Raw genomic sequence first — 18,404 nt, 5'->3', positions numbered from 1 at the left:
TTAGAACAGGCTAGGCAGCCAAAAGCTTAATAGGCTACACAACTGCTGGCCTAGAACTTTTCTAGAAACTCTGATTACAAGATTTGAAATTTGTATGAACATTTTTTTAATTTTGTATAAAATTTGAAACTTTCAATTATATGTTTGTTTTTGTATAAACTATATTTCTACTCCGAATTCTGCTAGTGGTTTTCAAGTAGAACTCTTTGCGATTCTGCAGGCATTCAAAATGCTTAGGGAACGCGGAAGCGAGGGAGATATTAACATTTTTTCTGATAGTCAAGCCGCGATCAAAGCTCTGACGACGCCATGGTGCAGAACGAAATTAGTAAACTCCTGTAAGGAGAAGATCAAATCTCTTGGGTGTGCAGGTAACATTTCTCTGATCTGGATTCCAGGACATAAAAACATAGCGGGAAATGAAATTGCTGATGAGCTTCCCAGGAAGGGGACTGAATTGGCCTCAGAGACCTCCTACCCGGTCATCGGCATCCTCCTGAAGTTGTTAAAGGGGAACTGCACGAATTGTTTTTCAAGAAAGTGCAGAAAAGATGGAGCTCCATTCCTTCATGTGCAATTTCGAAAACCCTTTGGCCCCAGTACAATATACGAAGGACTCAGAGGGTCTTTTGGACTGCTCGCCATTCAATTTTCAAACTCGTGGCTGTGTTTACCGGTTACTGAATGATCGGCACACACGCGGAAAAGCTAGGTTACCATTTAACCCCCATTGCAGAAGCTGTGGGGACCTTTCAGAGAAGGAGCACTTCTCTGTAAATGTCCGGGTTTGGCAGCTAGACGACTAAGGTCACTTTTTTCGACAGCCTGCGTCAATCTAAATCCCATCAATCTTCTTCATTATATCAACAGCTCTGGTTGCCTGTAGATATCTGCCCGCTGGAGGTCTCATGATAATAAAAGGTGGTTAAGTTTCAAGGGCCAGTATGGATTTCAAATAAAATACAATTTTTTTAGAAGAATATTGTAATTTCTCTTTATTATGATAATATTGGTATATTTCAATTACGTATGAAACAAAATAACGGCCAAATGGCTGCCGCGGCGTCGGCAGCACACCTCCATCCGATGGTCCAAATTTTCGATGACGCTCGGACATAATTGAGGTTCTATGCCGTTAATGTGCTGAATTATCTCATCCTTTAACTCTTGAATTGTTACTGGCTTATGGACGTACGTTCAAATAGCCCCAAAGAACGAAGTCCAACGGTGTCGTTGACGTTTAGGTTTGGTTCACATTCAACATCGGACCTTGAAATTGAACCAACTGCGCTTCAGTACTGATTAAAAGTTTTGAAATTGTCATGAACATTTTTCAATTTTTTTTTTACATTTTGTATATAATTATAAACTTTGAATGGAATCCTTTTTCGTTGTAGTGTAATTATATTTTTATACAAAATTTTTTAGAATTGTTAATAACAAGGTTTTGGAATTTTTAAGAAAATTTTTAAAAATCCTTTCAAAATTTTTATAGAATTTATTTGTTTTAAAAATTTCATTTATTTATTTTAAAATATTAAAAAAAAATAATAATCGAAGCTTTCCAATATGTCTAGCTGCTATTATTTTGAACACAGGTGTACATACACACGCCTCCATACATGCGCCTGCTTGCCCAATACTTCTTTATATTTCATTGCATTTTAAGCGCTCATCCTTCTTGAAAGACAAACTGCAGCACAATTTTCACAATTTACTTTTGCGTTCTTCCATTACCTCCTGCAATTATTTTATTGTAGGCCTTTATAGCCCTGGATAATCAGGCAATCATCTGCTGTGGCTTGCTTACTGCACGCGCACACTCCATTGCATTCTCCTTTTCTACTTACTTATCTGCAAGAGTGAATGGTTTTCGTGTATTGCAAGCATTCAAGGCATTTGACTTGCCCACACACAAAAATCACCCCACACACACATATACATATATAAATGAGTATGTACAATTTTATAGTCTACTTTCGTGCGCGCTTAATCTTGCTTTTAATGAGATTTTCACTTATTTTAAGCAGTTGGCAAAAACCACGATTCTGCACCGCTTCTCGTAGGCATGCACGCTCATTTCTTATAATTGCATTCATGAATCAATCAATCACAGTGCAGCAAGGAGCGCGATTAAAATGATACGAAAGAAAAACGTTTATTTTCAAAAGTAATGAATGCCTGATTAAGAAGAGTACATAAGTGTATGTATATGTGCTTATCGTAAATCTTTTGGTGAATGATGCGCGCAGAAATGAAGGCTGGTCGGAAATTGAAGCTCAATAGCTGGGCAGGGAAGTTTGAGAACAACAACATTACCACGATTAATGGCAAAGAGAAATGTATCAAATTAGTCTGAGCTATGAGTTTTCAAACTTAACCGATAGAATTTAAATAATTCATAAGCCAATGGTATACGAATAAGAGGTCAAGAAAAAGAGGTCAAGCAAAAAATTTCCTGAAATACTAATTCAGCTAAGTGTGAGAAGCAGCCGATAATTTTGCGAGCTGGAAAGCTAGAACTTCATATCAAGCGTGCAGGTGATGTGGGCCCAGTGCCTTATTCAGCTTTAAGATTTGCCAACTGAATGAAGTGTTGAAGACCATAGCGGCTGGAACGTTTGGTTTAATTTTCAGGTGCTTAGTGATTTCTGATTTTCTAGTTGCTGATAACACCAAATAATTCCTGTACTAATAAGTATAAATAGCACTACCATTTTTATTTGGCAGAGTTATTCAAGGAACAAGCAAAAACACTATGCTATGTCCGACCGACTCTAGCAAATCCTCCTGTCATTAAGCAGAAGGGGCTGTAGACAGCTGGTTGGACTAATGACGGGCCACTTTTGTATGGGCGGAGCAGAGAGAAAAGGCAGGCAACTCAGACAATGCACTCTACGAAGCATGTGGAGAGGTGGATGATGCAGCGGAGCTCTTTCTGTGCATCTGCCTGGCCTTCGCTCGAATCAGGCTTGCGGTCTTTGACACTGATGTGTAAAGAAGCGACCAACTTAGTTCCTTGGCACCACAAGATTTACTCAGATTTCTTCGGAGGTCGGTTCGATTTAAAGAAAATAAAAAGGGAACCCGAGTGCAGTACAATGGACTTAATGTTGTGTGACTGCTGTACTTGCTAGTCTGTCCGGACAAAAAATAATAAAAAAATGCTAACGAAAGCTGGAAATTTTCGCACAATAATACCCCACATAATACCCTCTGATCAGAAAGTACCGGAAATGTTTAAATAAAACAAAAATGGAGGCAAATTCATTTTATCTCATTTGCCAACGTTTAACCCAGTCCTCCACACACCACTGGTAAGTCGACGAGGGGATGGCCTTCAGCTCCTCCGTCGCATTCTCTTTGATCTCCTGGCTGTAACGCGTCTCACACCCAAAACATCAACCGCAATGTGTTACGCCGTGATGTGACGATTTTCAAGCACGATTTCTTTCATTTACATCACATTTTCATCGGTGTTTGACGTCGATGGGCGTCCGGAACGAGGAAAATCTTCCACCACTGTACGACCACTTTTCTTTATACCGCTCGTATGCTCTTGTTCTTGATAGAGCAAATTCGCCAAATGCTTTTTGCAACATTTTCAATGCATCGGAACACGAAATTTCGTTCGAAATACAAAATTTCAAACCACCTCTTTGTTCAACAAAATTATCCATGGTAAAATGCGACAAATTGAGAAAAGTTGACTGATGTAAATAAACGCCAGGCAGACACTAAGGATCCGATGGCGCTAAAAGTGACAGATTTGTGTCTTACAGTCCTACCAACATAAAAAAAAAATATGGATCGGTTCCCACGTGCGCGGTTCGTTTAAATTAAACATTCGCGGTACTTTTTGATCATAGGGTACATCAGGAATGATTTATTGCTATTTTTTTTAATTAAAACTAAACTTACAATAACAAATTTGGCGATTTTTCGGTTTTTGACTACCAAGTGTTACGAAAAATTTAAAAATCGAAGGATTTAATTAAATTATTATAAATTTTTTTATTTTTTTTATTTTATTTTTTTCATTATTTGTACTATTGAAGTAAATTAGAGAAATAGGAGTATAAAAAAGCTCTTGAGGAAATTATATTCAGAGAATTGTTTAAAATTCATTAACGTTTTAGGTTTTTAAATGTACAAGACATGCGAATTTTTGAAAACTATTGCATTGAGCCTTCTTGACATCTCCAGTCCCGGTGTGAAATGCCGACATTGTCTTTAGTTGCCCCGGTCAGATAATATGCAAAAGCCAAAATATTTTTTTTTTGTTTTTGTTAGCTCCATTATACATCACTCATGCCTCACGAAACACCATTCATCAATATTACCATATTTTGATCGATACAATACTCCTCTGTCAAAAGCCATCAATTGCAATTTACTATCAATCATTTATTCATTACTTTCTCATCATAATTGATAGAGAATTCATTGCTCTAAATTTCCTTACATTTCATTTGCCACAAACAAGAATCGTTATCCAAAGCAGAGAATTCAATCATGCAGGTTTCATTGCTCATTATTCACTCATTATTCATTACCCACATCAGAGAATAAATACCAGCCGTTCCACTCTGCTTAGTCATCCACTCTCGCTCGGTAGTCTATTCACTATCATTATTGTAGCAAAATTCACTTTATTAACTCTAAATTCAATGCAACATGAAATAAATATCTGCATAAATGGCCTTTCATTCACACTTAAAATATTAATTAAATTTTCCTGTACTCACCTTCAGTACAAATATTTCGCCTGTGGTACGATTTATATCGAATTTGCTATTGGCAGGATTATCTGGATCAATGCCTTGACCTGTCAAAAAGTAAACAATATTCTGCGGACGATCCTTATCGCCATCGGTGGCGGTCACCTGTTATGCAATCCGAATCAAAGGCAGTTCACGGCGGTGAGAAAAATATAAAAAAAAATGATTTTTTATTAATATAGGAATTCTTATGAAGATAATTTAATAAATGTATTTTATTATATTAAAGGGCAAAGTCCATCAATCATTTATGAAGCTCAATTGTATATGAAACAAAATTATATTTATGTTGACACATATGTAACAAAGCTACTTGCATGCAGTGAACATATTAATTAATACTTGTTGTGCTTCTGACATTATTATTGTATATTCATTACAACCACTATAAAAAGAACCACATTTAATTTAATTTATTTTAGTAAGCAGAGAACATGCACATTTATATATTTATTTTTCTAGAGTCTACTAAAATCGTGGTATTGATTTATTTACACAAGAAATGCATACCAATGTAAGTGATTATGAAAGTTTAATAAATTTCTGAATATAATATTTTGCTAAATAATTAAATTAATTAAAAGAGTTGTAGCTAGTTAAGGTTACTGTTAATATTTCAGTACTGAGCAATTAGGAGTTGCAGAGAAATGAAAAAATTAAATTTTAAATTTACAATCTAAATCTCTCTTTGTGAGTAGCAGCATAATACCCATGAGCTGCATTCCTCATGTTAACAGAAAACTTACTGTTTACTGTTATATTGATTTGTAAAAATAATTTGTTGAACCAGAGCAATGATCAGCCAATCAATGCATTCAAATATTTCTTTCTCGCTTGCTCTTTGTGTCATACACTACTTTCAATGATCTTCGCCTCTCTGAATCAAATATATGTAGGTGAATGAAAGAGCGCTAAGAGAGCCAATCAATGCCTATCACTCGGCTCTACAACAGTGATGGATAAACTCATGCAATCACGTTTTGTGCATGTGACGAAAACACCGAAGTAATAGTCAAATGGCTAAATAAATAGTTACATATGTATGTTACATGTAAACAAAATTACAAAAAAATAAAAAATGTTGCTTCTTATCTTTAATTAAACATTTTTGAGACATAAAAAATGTAAAACGATCGCAATTGCAGGATACCGATCACGCACAGCATTCAGTGAAAGTTAAGGCGTAGTACGACAGTACGAGTGCAAAAATGTGGCGCTCATCAAATCGTTAATCGGCTCTCAGCGAATTGGAAGGAATCAGCGGATTGGTTGACTTACAAAGGTAGGCGAAAGCTGATTTTATAATTCGTCATGTGCGAAATAATCAATCCAGCCAATGTTACTTCGTTGAAGTCTAAACAACGACTGATTGGAAGACTGTAAGAATGCGTGTGAAATTAAAGGGCATTATGCATGCTGTCAAGTCCCCTATGACATAGCATTCAAAGTTACTCTCACAATTTTGCTTCGGATGACCAAACCTGGTAACCTATCATTCTTTTATTTATAATAATAGGAAATTCTGCAATTCGCGCATTTTTTTATAACTTTTGTCACATCAGCGATTAATTCATGTATAGGCATTTAAAAAAGTGAACAAAACGTATTACTGCTAAAATTTGTCTATCCTATTTGTGTTGTACGTCTTGATGTGGTTCCACAAATGGAGGCTCCTGCAGTTTCAAGCCGACTCCGAACGGCAGATATTTTTATGAGGCACTTTTTCATGTCAGATATACACTCGGAGGTTTGCCTGCCGAGGGGCGACCGCTATTAGAAAAATGTTTTAAAATGGTAACCTCAATTTTGACGTGGCAGCTATTAATTGTTTTGTTGGGTTTGCTGTCAGCAGAAAGTACATGGAGTTTAAAAAGTCATTTGCTGGAATAATTTTCTTATTCTATTTAGAGGATATGAAAGCATGAAACGCTCTTGATGCGAGCCTTCAGATAAGCCCTGATTTCCACTCTTCCAGGTAAGAGAGTAGCCAAAGATTAGCATATCATAGTACCGCCACTCAGTTCTCAATAGATGTGGTAGAATTAGCTGTTGAGCTGACATAATTGCAGAGTTTTATTATTATTTCTGTTACAAACAACTTCGTTCTTTCTCTTTTTTTATTATTTTCAGGCTTTACATTAGCTTAACTTACCATTTAATTTTAGTTAACAAAATATGAATATTTCAATACTCTCGTCTTAGTGATATTAAAAACTAAATCTACAATTACGCCATGTCAAAGTTAATCTGATTTTTTCAGTACAATTTGCACAATCCTTTCTTCTTAATCTTACGGTAATACAACATACTTTTACTCATAAATATCTACATTTGTTCCTTCTAAGGCAGGATTATATTGATTCAACTAAACCATCAGCACGGGACTACATTTCCTCAAACTTTAGATATCTAACTTTCATTGCAATAGCCCTGACTCCACTGCCCCCTGTAATTATTTACGTTGTTGTCTATTTTCATTAAAATATTTCTGTAGTCAACTCAACAGTTCGAGTGACCAGGATTTGAGAATTTTCCGTTGTGCCGGAGGTGTAAAGGTGCTTTAATCAAGCTTAAATTTTCTCAAAGAAAAAATTCTAGGGAACTCGATTAAAGAACCAACCGATAAGCCCGTAACAATTCAAGAGGCAAAGAATGAGATAATTCGGCACATTAACGTCATAGAACCTCAATTATGCCTCAGCGTCATCGAAAATTTAGACCATCGGATGGAGGTGTGCCGCCGAGGCGCATTTGGCCGATATTTTGTTCCACACGTAATTGAGCCACACAAATGACAATAATTTCCTAAAAAAATTGTATTCAAAATCAACACCGGCCCGTGAAACTTAACCACCCTTTATATCATATATGAGGTGTATATTACAGGTGATCTCAGGTATATATTATGGTTGATCGCAATATCGGTATCAATTGTAATTTTGACTATAGCAGATATTTCACGTTCAAAATAAAAACTTATTTGGAAGATGAGTAATTGTTTTGCTCAAACTTTGGATTTTGATTCGTGGGACTAGAAAGCTAGTGGGCAACTCTCATAGGAACATTGATAAGAATTTTGCACAAGAATCTCTACTTATTATCTTTGAAGGTATAGTTGACTCAGAAGTTTAAGACAAACGATTAGCCGCTTCGTTATCGCTTGTTAGTCTGGACCTTTCAACAGCACCAATTCGATCCCGATTTTTTCTAAATATAACAACGAAGAAAAGCCCAATATGGGGATCGGAAAGTCTAATTGTGATTGTGGGGAAACCAATACTTCGAGTAACTACCTTTGGAGTGGAATATATTTGAGGTGTTTATTAAAGAAATGAATTTGGAATATTTTTGATTTCCACACGAACTCGCGCTTTGTCATATACCCTATAATCCACAGCAGTTCTCTTTTAGACCCCGTTAGATGTTTTTGTGGAAGTGCCGTTAAGCAACTATGTTGTGCGCATTATTCACAAACGATTCAATTCTTTAAAGCGAATGTGATCTAAGTCGTGAGTGAGAGGTAGATAGAAATATACAAAGAGCTTTTGGAATGTTCAGTTAACAGGATGAGCCACTGGCAATCATAAAAATAAAATATTACGATTTTCTCTAAATTATTACTTTGCCATAAATAACAAAATTTTGTATTATTTCAAATTACGATATTGATTTTCGCACATTTTATTTCCTAATTAAGAATATATGTACTTATGTTTGGTCTACCCTATGGAAGCTTGTTTAAATCAATGTTGCTAAATATTGGGTATTTATATATTTTTAATTAATAATTATCTGTCTTTCAGCTGTTAATACAATTTATATTTAATTAGATTCATAATTGACCGAATAACTATTTTGCTTTCGCACCAATTTACTTCAATTACCTAGTAATTTATCGAATTACGCTTTACCTATTTTATATTTGCACTAGTACATGTATACATGAACTATTTTACAGCTCTGATTATGTATTGTAGTAAAAATTATTGTGGTCTGAAAAAAATCGTACCACTTCTATACTAGCTACTTGCTGACCACCTTTTAACTGGTCCAAAAGGGAGGCAACATGAGATAGTCGGAAGTTACTGGCATTACGAGGGAATGGTAAACCTGCATCGAAATTTGTATTAAAATAATTTGTATGCTTTTATTCTCGAAAAGCTTTGTTAAAACGCAATTAAGTTCACCACAACGGGGTGAGTAGTTCTTTGAAGTGGAAGAACTGAGAAGAAGGAATTAAAATAGGCAAAAATTCTAGGAAAAAATGGAAATCAAGATGAGCTTAGGGTAAGCAAGGAAAATAGCAGAAAAGAGAATAGAAAGAATAAAGTGGTTTTTAAACAAAAAATTCTAAACAAAAGTCTAGAATTACGTCGGCTCAAAAGCAAAGCCTGCCAAATACATTGAGAGCTTAAGAGCAATAAACCTCACCTTCTATATTCTCTCAACAATGCTATATGACAGCTGTTATACTTCTTCTACTTGTGAAAAAAGGAAAAAGGGGGCCTTTCATGTGGGGTGCGATAAAAGCTAAAAATAAATATATTTGATCGCTTCGTTTGAGCTGCATTTTTCGTTGATTTGCTGTACATATTTGAATATAACTCATGAATTATAGGAATCCCAATATGAAACTTGCAGTTATTACAGAGCATATTCTAAGCAAATATTAAAAAAAAAAATAAAGAAAAATCTGAAGAATTTTTTTCAAAAAATGGCAAGCAAACATTTTTTAACAGAAAATTTTCAAAAGTATATTTTATTCTAAAAATCAAAAATAAAATCAATAAAAATATTAAAATGATATTTCGCTTTAACTATGTATCAAAATTTTCGACACAGAATAAATTTCAAAATTATTAAACTTTTTAAAACATTTTCAATTTACATTTTATTTTACTCAGGATTGCGAATACAAAATTTTTTAAAAGCAGGACAGCAAGACAATGCCCAAATAACTTGTACGAGTATCACTTGATATGAAGCCGTCCAATTGCTAAATCGTCGCTTGGTCAAGCAATTTGTTAATATGAAAATTTTGAATAAAAACACTCTTTTGGGGATAGCAAACGTACCACTGTCAACGCGCAAAGCTCGCAAAAGCCAGATCGGTCGTTTTACTAAAACAGAAGTGCGTGTAAATATATTTTTGTTTTGTTTGAAATTCTTTAAATGAAGCCTAACTTTTTTCTATTTTTGTGAATTTTCATAGCTGCTTTTAGTAATGTGTCTCTGCTCTCAGGTGTGATGATTTCGGCTTTTGTAAAAATATCAGCTGTAATTACAATCTCAACTCTGGTCACAGTGACGTTTGTGACTTTGTAAAAATTGGCAGCCTTATTGTCAGAATTTTACTCTAAATCGAAATTGCAAATCGAAACTGCTTGGAAATGGTATTTTAGGTATTGAAAAAAAAAAATCAATTTAATATACCTTATCAGAGCTTACTTTACTTTACAAATACTTAAAATTGTATAAAAAGGTAAAAAAGCAGAGACCCGTTTGAAGGAAGATGTGAGCCTACGACCTATGTATAAGCATGAAAAGGTCGAGTTTGGAGCTAATTCAAAGGCTTTTAGTACGAGGGTTGGTTGAAAAGTTCCTTTGGGATCAAACCGCCGCACTGATCTGAATATAGAAAATGAATATTAAAAATAGAAGATAAAAAGAATCTTACAAATCCATTTAGGGATATAATAATGGAGTACGAAATAGACTGAATAGACGGAGAAAAGTGCCTCAGAGAACATATAAATTTGTATAGATACGCTTTTTTGGGTTATGAACTTTTAGATAATATCAAAATAACTGTAAATTTGTGTCTTAATTAAAGTATTTTGTTTCAGAATCTAAAATCAGCTTTACCAGTACCGATGAATCAGAAACGCAATTGAAAAGATCACTCGAATTGAATAAGAAATGGATTTTCTAAAAAAATAGTCTTCGCTGAATTATCCTCCCAGCAACCGAATGTATAAAGTATTAACCCGAAATTATACTGGAATTAGTTTTATTTATGTTCTTAAAGTTAATACCTGAAATTTTATAAGTTTTTTTAAAGAATCCGTTTTTTAGTACTTGTTTACAGTGAAGGTTTGAACCACTTTTTGAGTTTTTTATCAGATACTGTACCTGAAAGAGGTCTCATTCAATTACAAAAAAATGAGTTCTGTATACGCTTCGTAATATGCAATAGAATATTTTAAGACGGTGGAATGAATGGAGTGGAATATATATTTTTCATGTTTTAAGTAGTCTAAAACTAGTTACATTAGAAACATATTGGAATAGAATTTTTTTTTTTTGACAAATAAAAATGAAATAAAATATTTTAAACTATTGGAAATTTTGTCATATTTTAACTAGTCTAAAACTCGTTTCGTTAGAACCATATTGGAGTAGAATTTTTTTTTTTGGCAAATAAAAATGAAATGAAATATTTTAATTTATTGGAAGATTTGTCATATTTTAACTAGTCAAAATCTAGTTACTTTGGAAACATATTGGAGTAGTTTTTTTTTTTTTTTGGCAAATGAAAATGAAATAAAATATTTTAATTTATTGGAAGTTTTGTCATATTTTAACTAGTCTAAAACTAGTTACTTTAGAAACATATTGGAGTAGAATTTGTTTTTGCTAATCAAAATGAAATAGAATATTTTAAAAGATTGGTATTTAATCATATTTCAACTAGTCTAAAACTAGTTACTTTAAAAACACATCGGAGTAGAATTTTTTGGTTTGGTTTATGAAAATAAAGTAGAGTATTTTAAAAGATTGGTATTTTTTCATATTCTAACTAGTCTAAAACTAGTTACTTTAGAAACATATTGGAGAAGAATTCGTTTTTAGCTAATCAAAATGAAATAGAATATTTTAAAAGATTGGTATTTTTTCATATTCTAACTAGTCTAAAACTGGTTACTTTAGGAACATATTGGAGTAGACTTTTTTGACTAGTATGAACTGCATGGCCAGACAATTGGAATTCCCTAGGATATCGCCGTGTTAAAAATACCACTTCCTAATATGGGAAAAAATATAGAACATGGACAGGTTGAGCTGAAAAGTCAACTGGCATTATTCTACTTCACAATTACCTACTATTTTTTTCCTGCAGGGAGAACGCAAAAGAGTGTTAGTGATAGTGAAGTATGCAACTTCCGCGACAATATAATACAAAAGAGCAAAAGTCAAGCATTGATATCAAGTAAAATGGAATTATGAAGTGAAGTACATGTATTGGAATTACATTTATGGAAGTGGTTGAAATAAACAACGCAACAACCACTTAATTAAATGTTATCAAGTTATAATTAAATAGAAGAGCAGCATGATTACAATTTGTGATATTAGTAGAGTATGGCTACCGGGGCAATAAATCCATAACCAAAAGTTCGTGTAAAGATTTCAAATTTTGTCATATGCCTGAGCATTTCATGGTGTCACTTCCTATTTACATATGTATGTGTGATTGTATGTGCTGAAGTGTACTATGTTGCATGATCATAAATTAATTAAAATTTAGCACACAATTTAAAGTCATTTAGTTAATGAGATTGTCGACGTAGAAAGGGTATGAATATTTTGGAATTTGCATGCAAGTTTTCGCAAGCCTAAACAGTAAACCACAACTCTAAAAACAATAAAGTATTTGACGAAAATTCAATTTTCACACCAATATAAACGATTTAATTAATTAAAAATTAATGTAACATAATTCATATTGTACATAGATGGAATGTTATGAGTGCAAGTATTGCTCATATGGCCGAAGCAATTGTTAAACAGCGACCTACGCCACCAACTACTTTTATTGTACTTATTTACACAAAGTGTTTAGCTGATTAAAATGTTTAAAATAATTGCGATGAAATACTGTTCAAATAGAAATTAGCAGAGACCGCAAATAATGATTATTTTTCAAATTGTAGTTCAAAAAATTATGCTGAATTATGCCATAGCATTTATTTTTTAATTAATTAAGTTATGTTAAAAAAGTCAACGCTGCAAATTAGTTTTTCAGTTTTGTTTTTTGATTAAAAAAACGAGAAAAAAAGTCATCAGTTTTATTCTGCGCTCAGAAAATAACTTTTTTTCTAGTTTTATTTTTTGATTACGATTTTTTTTTAATTTACATGCAGTCGTTTCCTACATTGTGGTGGAGGAGTGCATTTCAGATAAAAATTCTTTCATGAAATTTTGTTCTTCATAAAAAGTTATAATAGATATTATTGAAAGGAAAAATTCCGAGTCACAATTTGGGTCTATGTGTATTCAATAAGTAGTAGCGAAAATGAATTTTATTTTATTATTTTTACTCAGAGATGTAAATCTTTTTATATTTGTTTTACTCAGGAAATAAAAGTTATTACTTGAACTTGATTTTTGCCCGGAAAATATTCTTTCTTTTACTCTAAAGCAAAAATAGCTAAATCTTTGCATTTTGTTTTTATTCTTGGGCCCTTGAACCTCTAAATCAATAAACAAAAATGGACAATTTAGAGTAATTTGAACAAAATTTGCCAACTTGTATACCAAATAAAATGAAGAATGAACCAAAGCTGTTCAATAAGCTTTGAGTTGAGTTTAATTGACAAAATTGAAATAAAAAATAAAAAAGTTACAAGGCTTGTTCGATTTTGTTTTTTACTTTATTTATTGAAGAGTACGGAAAAAATGTATCTTATTTATTGGATCCACAATTCAAAGTAAAAAGACTTGCAGAAGAAATATCAAAATTTTCATCTCTATATCTCGGCAACCACTCTTTATTTCCTCCCCCATTCCTACAATTTTTGCCACTATGTGGTAGAGCATCTTCACCAAATTTCAATAAAAGAAGGAATAAAGATTTTTGGCAGGCACATTTGCGTGTTTTGTCTTTAAGTAAGAATTTTAAAGAAAGTTTCGTTGTTAAAAGCTGTACTTGAACTATATTTTGTGCTTAAGAAATAAAAATTATTTTCTCACTCTTTCTCCGTCGCTTCAAAAATTAAAGTTTTTCTTTGTCTATCAATTTTTGGTTAAGTTTTTTTCAGGCAGTTATGGTTAATTTTTGGGATTTATTATTGGACCAGAAAATAAGAATTACTTTTTTAGTTTTATGGAACAGAAATTAAAAGTTATTTTTTTTTTTTTTTTTTTGTTTATTTGTTCCGAAGATAAAACATCCTTTTTCAAAAAAAATGGTTTACTCATAAATCAAAACTTATTTCTTAACGTTTATTTTTTATTATTCATATTTTTTTTATAAAATGCTTTTATTTATATTTTTTGTTATAAATAAAGTTTGGAATTTTAATTGTGGCTTAACACGTTTTTTTTTTTAATTTATTGAATGCTTAGAAGATAAAATTTATGATTTTTGGAGCTTTATTTAATACTTCGAAGCTATTTTCTGATTTTTTTTTACTCAGGAAAAAAGTTATTTTTCATATATTTTTTATTATTTCCTCCAAAAATAAAAGATACTTGTTGAATTTAAATTTCGCCTGGAAAATTAAAATTATTTCAGAATTTTTTTTTGTTCCGAAAATAAATGACATTTTCTACCAAATGTTTGCTCACAAATTAAAAGTTATTCCTTGAAATTCAATTTTTATTTATAAAAGAGAAGTTAAATTTTGAGTTAAAAATTTTGCCTGAGATGTTAACTTGTTTTTTTTTAATTTACTAAGGAAATAAAAGTAATTTTTTGAATTTGTGTTTGCCCGGAAAATACAATTTTTTGGTTTTATTTCTGCTTCGAAATTAAAAGCTACTTTTTGGTTTTATTTTTTAGTCGGAAAGTGAGAGATTTTTTTTCGAATTTTATTATTTGGTAGAGAAATAAAAATTAATTTTTGAATTTGTTTTTTGCCCAAAAATTAAATAAAATTTTTAAATTTCCAAATTTTTGCTTCGAAATTAAAGTTACTTTTTGGCTGTATTTTTTGTCGGAAAGTGAAAGATTTTTCTTTTCGATTTTTATTATTTGGTAGAGAAATAAAAGTTATTTTTTCAATTTGCTTTTTGCCACAAACATAAAATAAAGCTTATACATTTAAAAATTTTTGCTCGAAAGTAAATATTACATTTTAACTTAATTTTTTAATGAGATAACAAAAATTATATTTTTAAATAAAATTTTTCCTGCAGAAACAAAATTTTTGTTTTGAATTTTATTTGGAGTTCGGAAAACAAAAATTGTTTCTCAATTTATTTTGTACTCAGAAAATAAGTTATTTTCATTTATTTCATATTTTGCCCAGAAAATTAGTAATTTTCATTTATTAAATTTGTTGCTTTGAAAATAAGCGTTATTTGTGAACGCTGTCGCAAAAGTAATTTTTTGAGTTTTTTGTTTGTTTTTTGCTTGGTGAATAAATGTCATTTATCAATATTCGCTTTTTTACTCGGAAATAATACTAATTTTCGAAATAGACTAGGTCCGTGGTCATAGTCCATTGTTAAAACACATTTTTGTTAAAGCTCAATTCTAATTTAAAATCAGTTTTTAAAATGTTGTTACTCATAGACAGGTTAAAACTATTTTCTAAATAAAATGAGAGAGAACTGAGCGTTCCAAATGATCAAGAAACATTTTTTCGAAGTATAAAGAAATGTAACTACATTCTTTCACCTTGTGTCAGTTGATTTTTACTTACATTTAAAATTGAAAAAGCCAAAAATCTACTGAGAAGGAACTTGAAACCTTATTTTAACATTTCAAATCACGTCTTACCCCTTTTAAAGTTAAAATTACGTTTTGCGGTCAAATGCACTTTAATCTGACTGTGACAGAGATGAAACTATGTTTTATAAATTTTAATCCTTTAAAAATCTTTTTTGAACTTCTCTAAGACTACAGCTTGTAAGTTCTACGGTCTCTGAAAATTAGTTATTTACAAAATGCGTTTCTACAGCAAGAAAGTTTTTGGAGAAAAAAATAGAAATTATGTTAAAAAAGGTAAACTAAAAATATAAATTAATTTTGTACATCATTTTAATTAAAATTAAATTCTTAAACCATTTTTTTTTATTTTTTGCAAAAATTTAGAGACCTGCATTATCGTAAATGGCGCTTTCAGCTCCTCGTCCAGCGTGCGCTCATACAGAGTTTGCGGAAAAACGGGCGGCAGATCATTAACGTCGCGTACATAAATCACAATTGTGGTTGAATTCTCATTCAAACTATCGGAGGCAACCAATTTTAAATCGTACTTTAAAAAAGCGGGAAAAAGTAAGAAAAACAAAACCAAACAAAAGGAAGCAAAATAAAAACTCGTACGCAAAATATGAAAGTGTACATAAGAGTAAATAAATCATAAATCATATCAAAAATGGTATACACGTATGAACTTCATTAAAGTAGAAATAACCAATAAATAAGCTAAAGATAAAAAGGTGTATTGTATAAAAAATTGTATTCTATTATAAAAAATTGCATTATAAAAAACTGTATTATAAAAAATTGCATTATTAAAAATTGTTTATATAATAAATGCGTCAACGTTAATAGGCTACGGCAATTAACTCTTTACGCAGTCAAGCCTGCCTTGTAAAACCAGCGGTGTAATTGCAGATTTACGATAAGTATTAATTATTCCTTTTCGGAAGCTATTAAATGTATACAGCTGGCGCACAAATTTTTTTATCGAGAACTTTTTTACTACATAGAACAAAAAAAGATTTTGAGTGATGGAAATTTTTATTTTGACCTTTACGCGCTCACTTACTGGGGCTGTCCAGTTGACATTTACGAGTTTCGCAAAAATCATAAATCTTGCGATAGGTTGTTTAATTTTGCGCCAACTTATTTTAATTTCTGGCGCACTTAAAAAAAAAAATAAACATGCAAAAATGTAGCCAATAAACATATTAAGGCTGTGTTACTAGGTACTAAGTTTAAAATTTATATTTATTTTGAGAATTCTTCTAAGATTTTTTAAGACTTTATTTGGCTATTGAATAGAAGTCAGCGTACTGGAAATAAATATAACTTTAAGGTGATTATAAACAGACCATTGCCTAAGTAAGCTTTAAGGCAACTTAAATACTATTTTTCTTAGTAGGAAAAGGTTCTCCTACTGAATGGTTCATAGCTCTTATTTTAACTGCTCCAGATATACTAAAACTATCCTATGCAATATTTTCATAAGTGTAAAAATCGCGCCCATTCTACATATATAACTTAAACTGCAAATATCTGAAACAAAAATTCTTGAAATTAATTCATGCAATAAATTTTAGTCTTTAATGGGAATCAAATCATAAAAAAAAACAACAATAGGGCAAAGTATTTGAGGAGCAAGGTCAGTAAGTGACAGGAAAACGATGTCAAACGTGCAAACGAGTGGAGCAAAAACTAACGAAAGTTACATTAACAACAAGTGGAACAGGAACAAAAACAACAAGAACAAGAACTAAAATGATGCTTACTAAACGAAGCACGAAAGCTTCAACTAAACTGAACTATTAAATTTTACTTTTTTTTTCTTTGCGAAAGGAGCAGAGTTCAAAAACAAGCATTGCATATTGATTACTAATATTTAGCTGCACATCTATAAGTGTGTGTGTATGTGCATGTACATATACATCTGAATTTCGGGTAAGTGGACAATAACCTGAAGCACACGTTTCGGCAAATTGCGGTCATCCTCTTCGGTGATTTGCGTGCGATAGGTGGGACGCTCAAAAACCGGTGGATTATCGTTGACATCCTTGACGTGAATTATAACGGTCGTATAGTTTTCCTTCAAGTTATCAGAGGCGGCTAAACGTAGCTCATACTAAATGTGTGTACATGGATGTGGAGGTATTTTTATTTTGGGTAGAGGATCATTGGGCGAAAGAGATTTGAATTTAATATTTTCTTATTTTACATATTAGAAGAGGGCAGTACAATTTTTACATACAAAATTTAAATTATTATAAACTTATTTATTTGATAACACTCACAAATAAAGTGAATAAAATTATGTAGTTAGAAGTAAAATATATTTTTTTGAGCGTATCGTATGTATGTATGTATATAAATATATGTTAAAATCTCTTCGGGTCACACTTATTTAGCTATGAAAAAAAAATTAATTGGGGTGCTAATCGAATAGGGGCTTATAAAAGTATGTACAGTCTTGCGCATAAGTTTAAGAACACCAGAGTTCAAGTGAACAATATTTAATTTAGTATGCCAAAATATGTTTTTTTTTATTCTTTTTTAATAAGCATACAATCAATACAATCAATTAAAAACAGAAAACCTCTTTTATCTTATTGGTAGACACTCTATTCTGTCAACAAACAACAAACTACTGCAATATAATCAAATTCTTAAACCGGTCTGGACGTATGGCATTCAGCTATGGGGATGCTCAAGTGAGTCTGGCATGACTATAATCCAACGGTTCCAAAATAAAGTGTTGCACAACATCGTCAATTCCCCGTACTATGTGAGAAATCTCGACCTTCATCGTGATCTTGTTATGCCACTCGTCACTGACGTGGCGAAAAAGTATGTCATGGCTCACAGACAACGTTTAAGTACACATGTCCACGCTGAAGCATTGGCTTTGCTTCAGCCAAATACTCATCGTCGGCGGCTCAAGCGTAAAACAGTTTTAGACCAGATGGGCACCCAGT

General features: G+C 31.9%; 1 protein-coding gene and 1 long non-coding RNA gene across 2 annotated transcripts in view; one reads left to right on the top strand and one right to left on the bottom strand.

The window, feature by feature from the left end:
* The window catches only part of LOC129247521 (neural-cadherin), a gene marked incomplete at its 5' end in the record, with an annotated part of 119,833 nt that overhangs the window by 79,776 nt on the left and 21,653 nt on the right, over nt 1-18,404 (bottom strand). Inside the window, 2 exons of the mRNA XM_054886673.1 lie at nt 4,749-4,886; nt 17,390-17,554. Of these exons, the coding sequence (XP_054742648.1) occupies nt 4,749-4,886; nt 17,390-17,554 (303 nt within the window). The remainder of the gene's footprint in view (nt 1-4,748; nt 4,887-17,389; nt 17,555-18,404) is intronic.
* LOC129247522 (uncharacterized) lies at nt 9,842-11,000 on the top strand. The gene is made up of 4 exons (XR_008582563.1): nt 9,842-9,912; nt 9,994-10,183; nt 10,264-10,539; nt 10,628-11,000. It is a non-coding gene; the product is annotated as an uncharacterized LOC129247522 (long non-coding RNA).

The sequence above is a fragment of the Anastrepha obliqua genome, chromosome 5 (genome assembly GCF_027943255.1).
Source record: "Anastrepha obliqua isolate idAnaObli1 chromosome 5, idAnaObli1_1.0, whole genome shotgun sequence".
NCBI classification, from domain to species: Eukaryota; Metazoa; Arthropoda; class Insecta; order Diptera; family Tephritidae; genus Anastrepha; species Anastrepha obliqua.
Note: the sequence above shows the minus strand (reverse complement) of the source record. Positions and strands in the feature narration are given on the sequence as shown.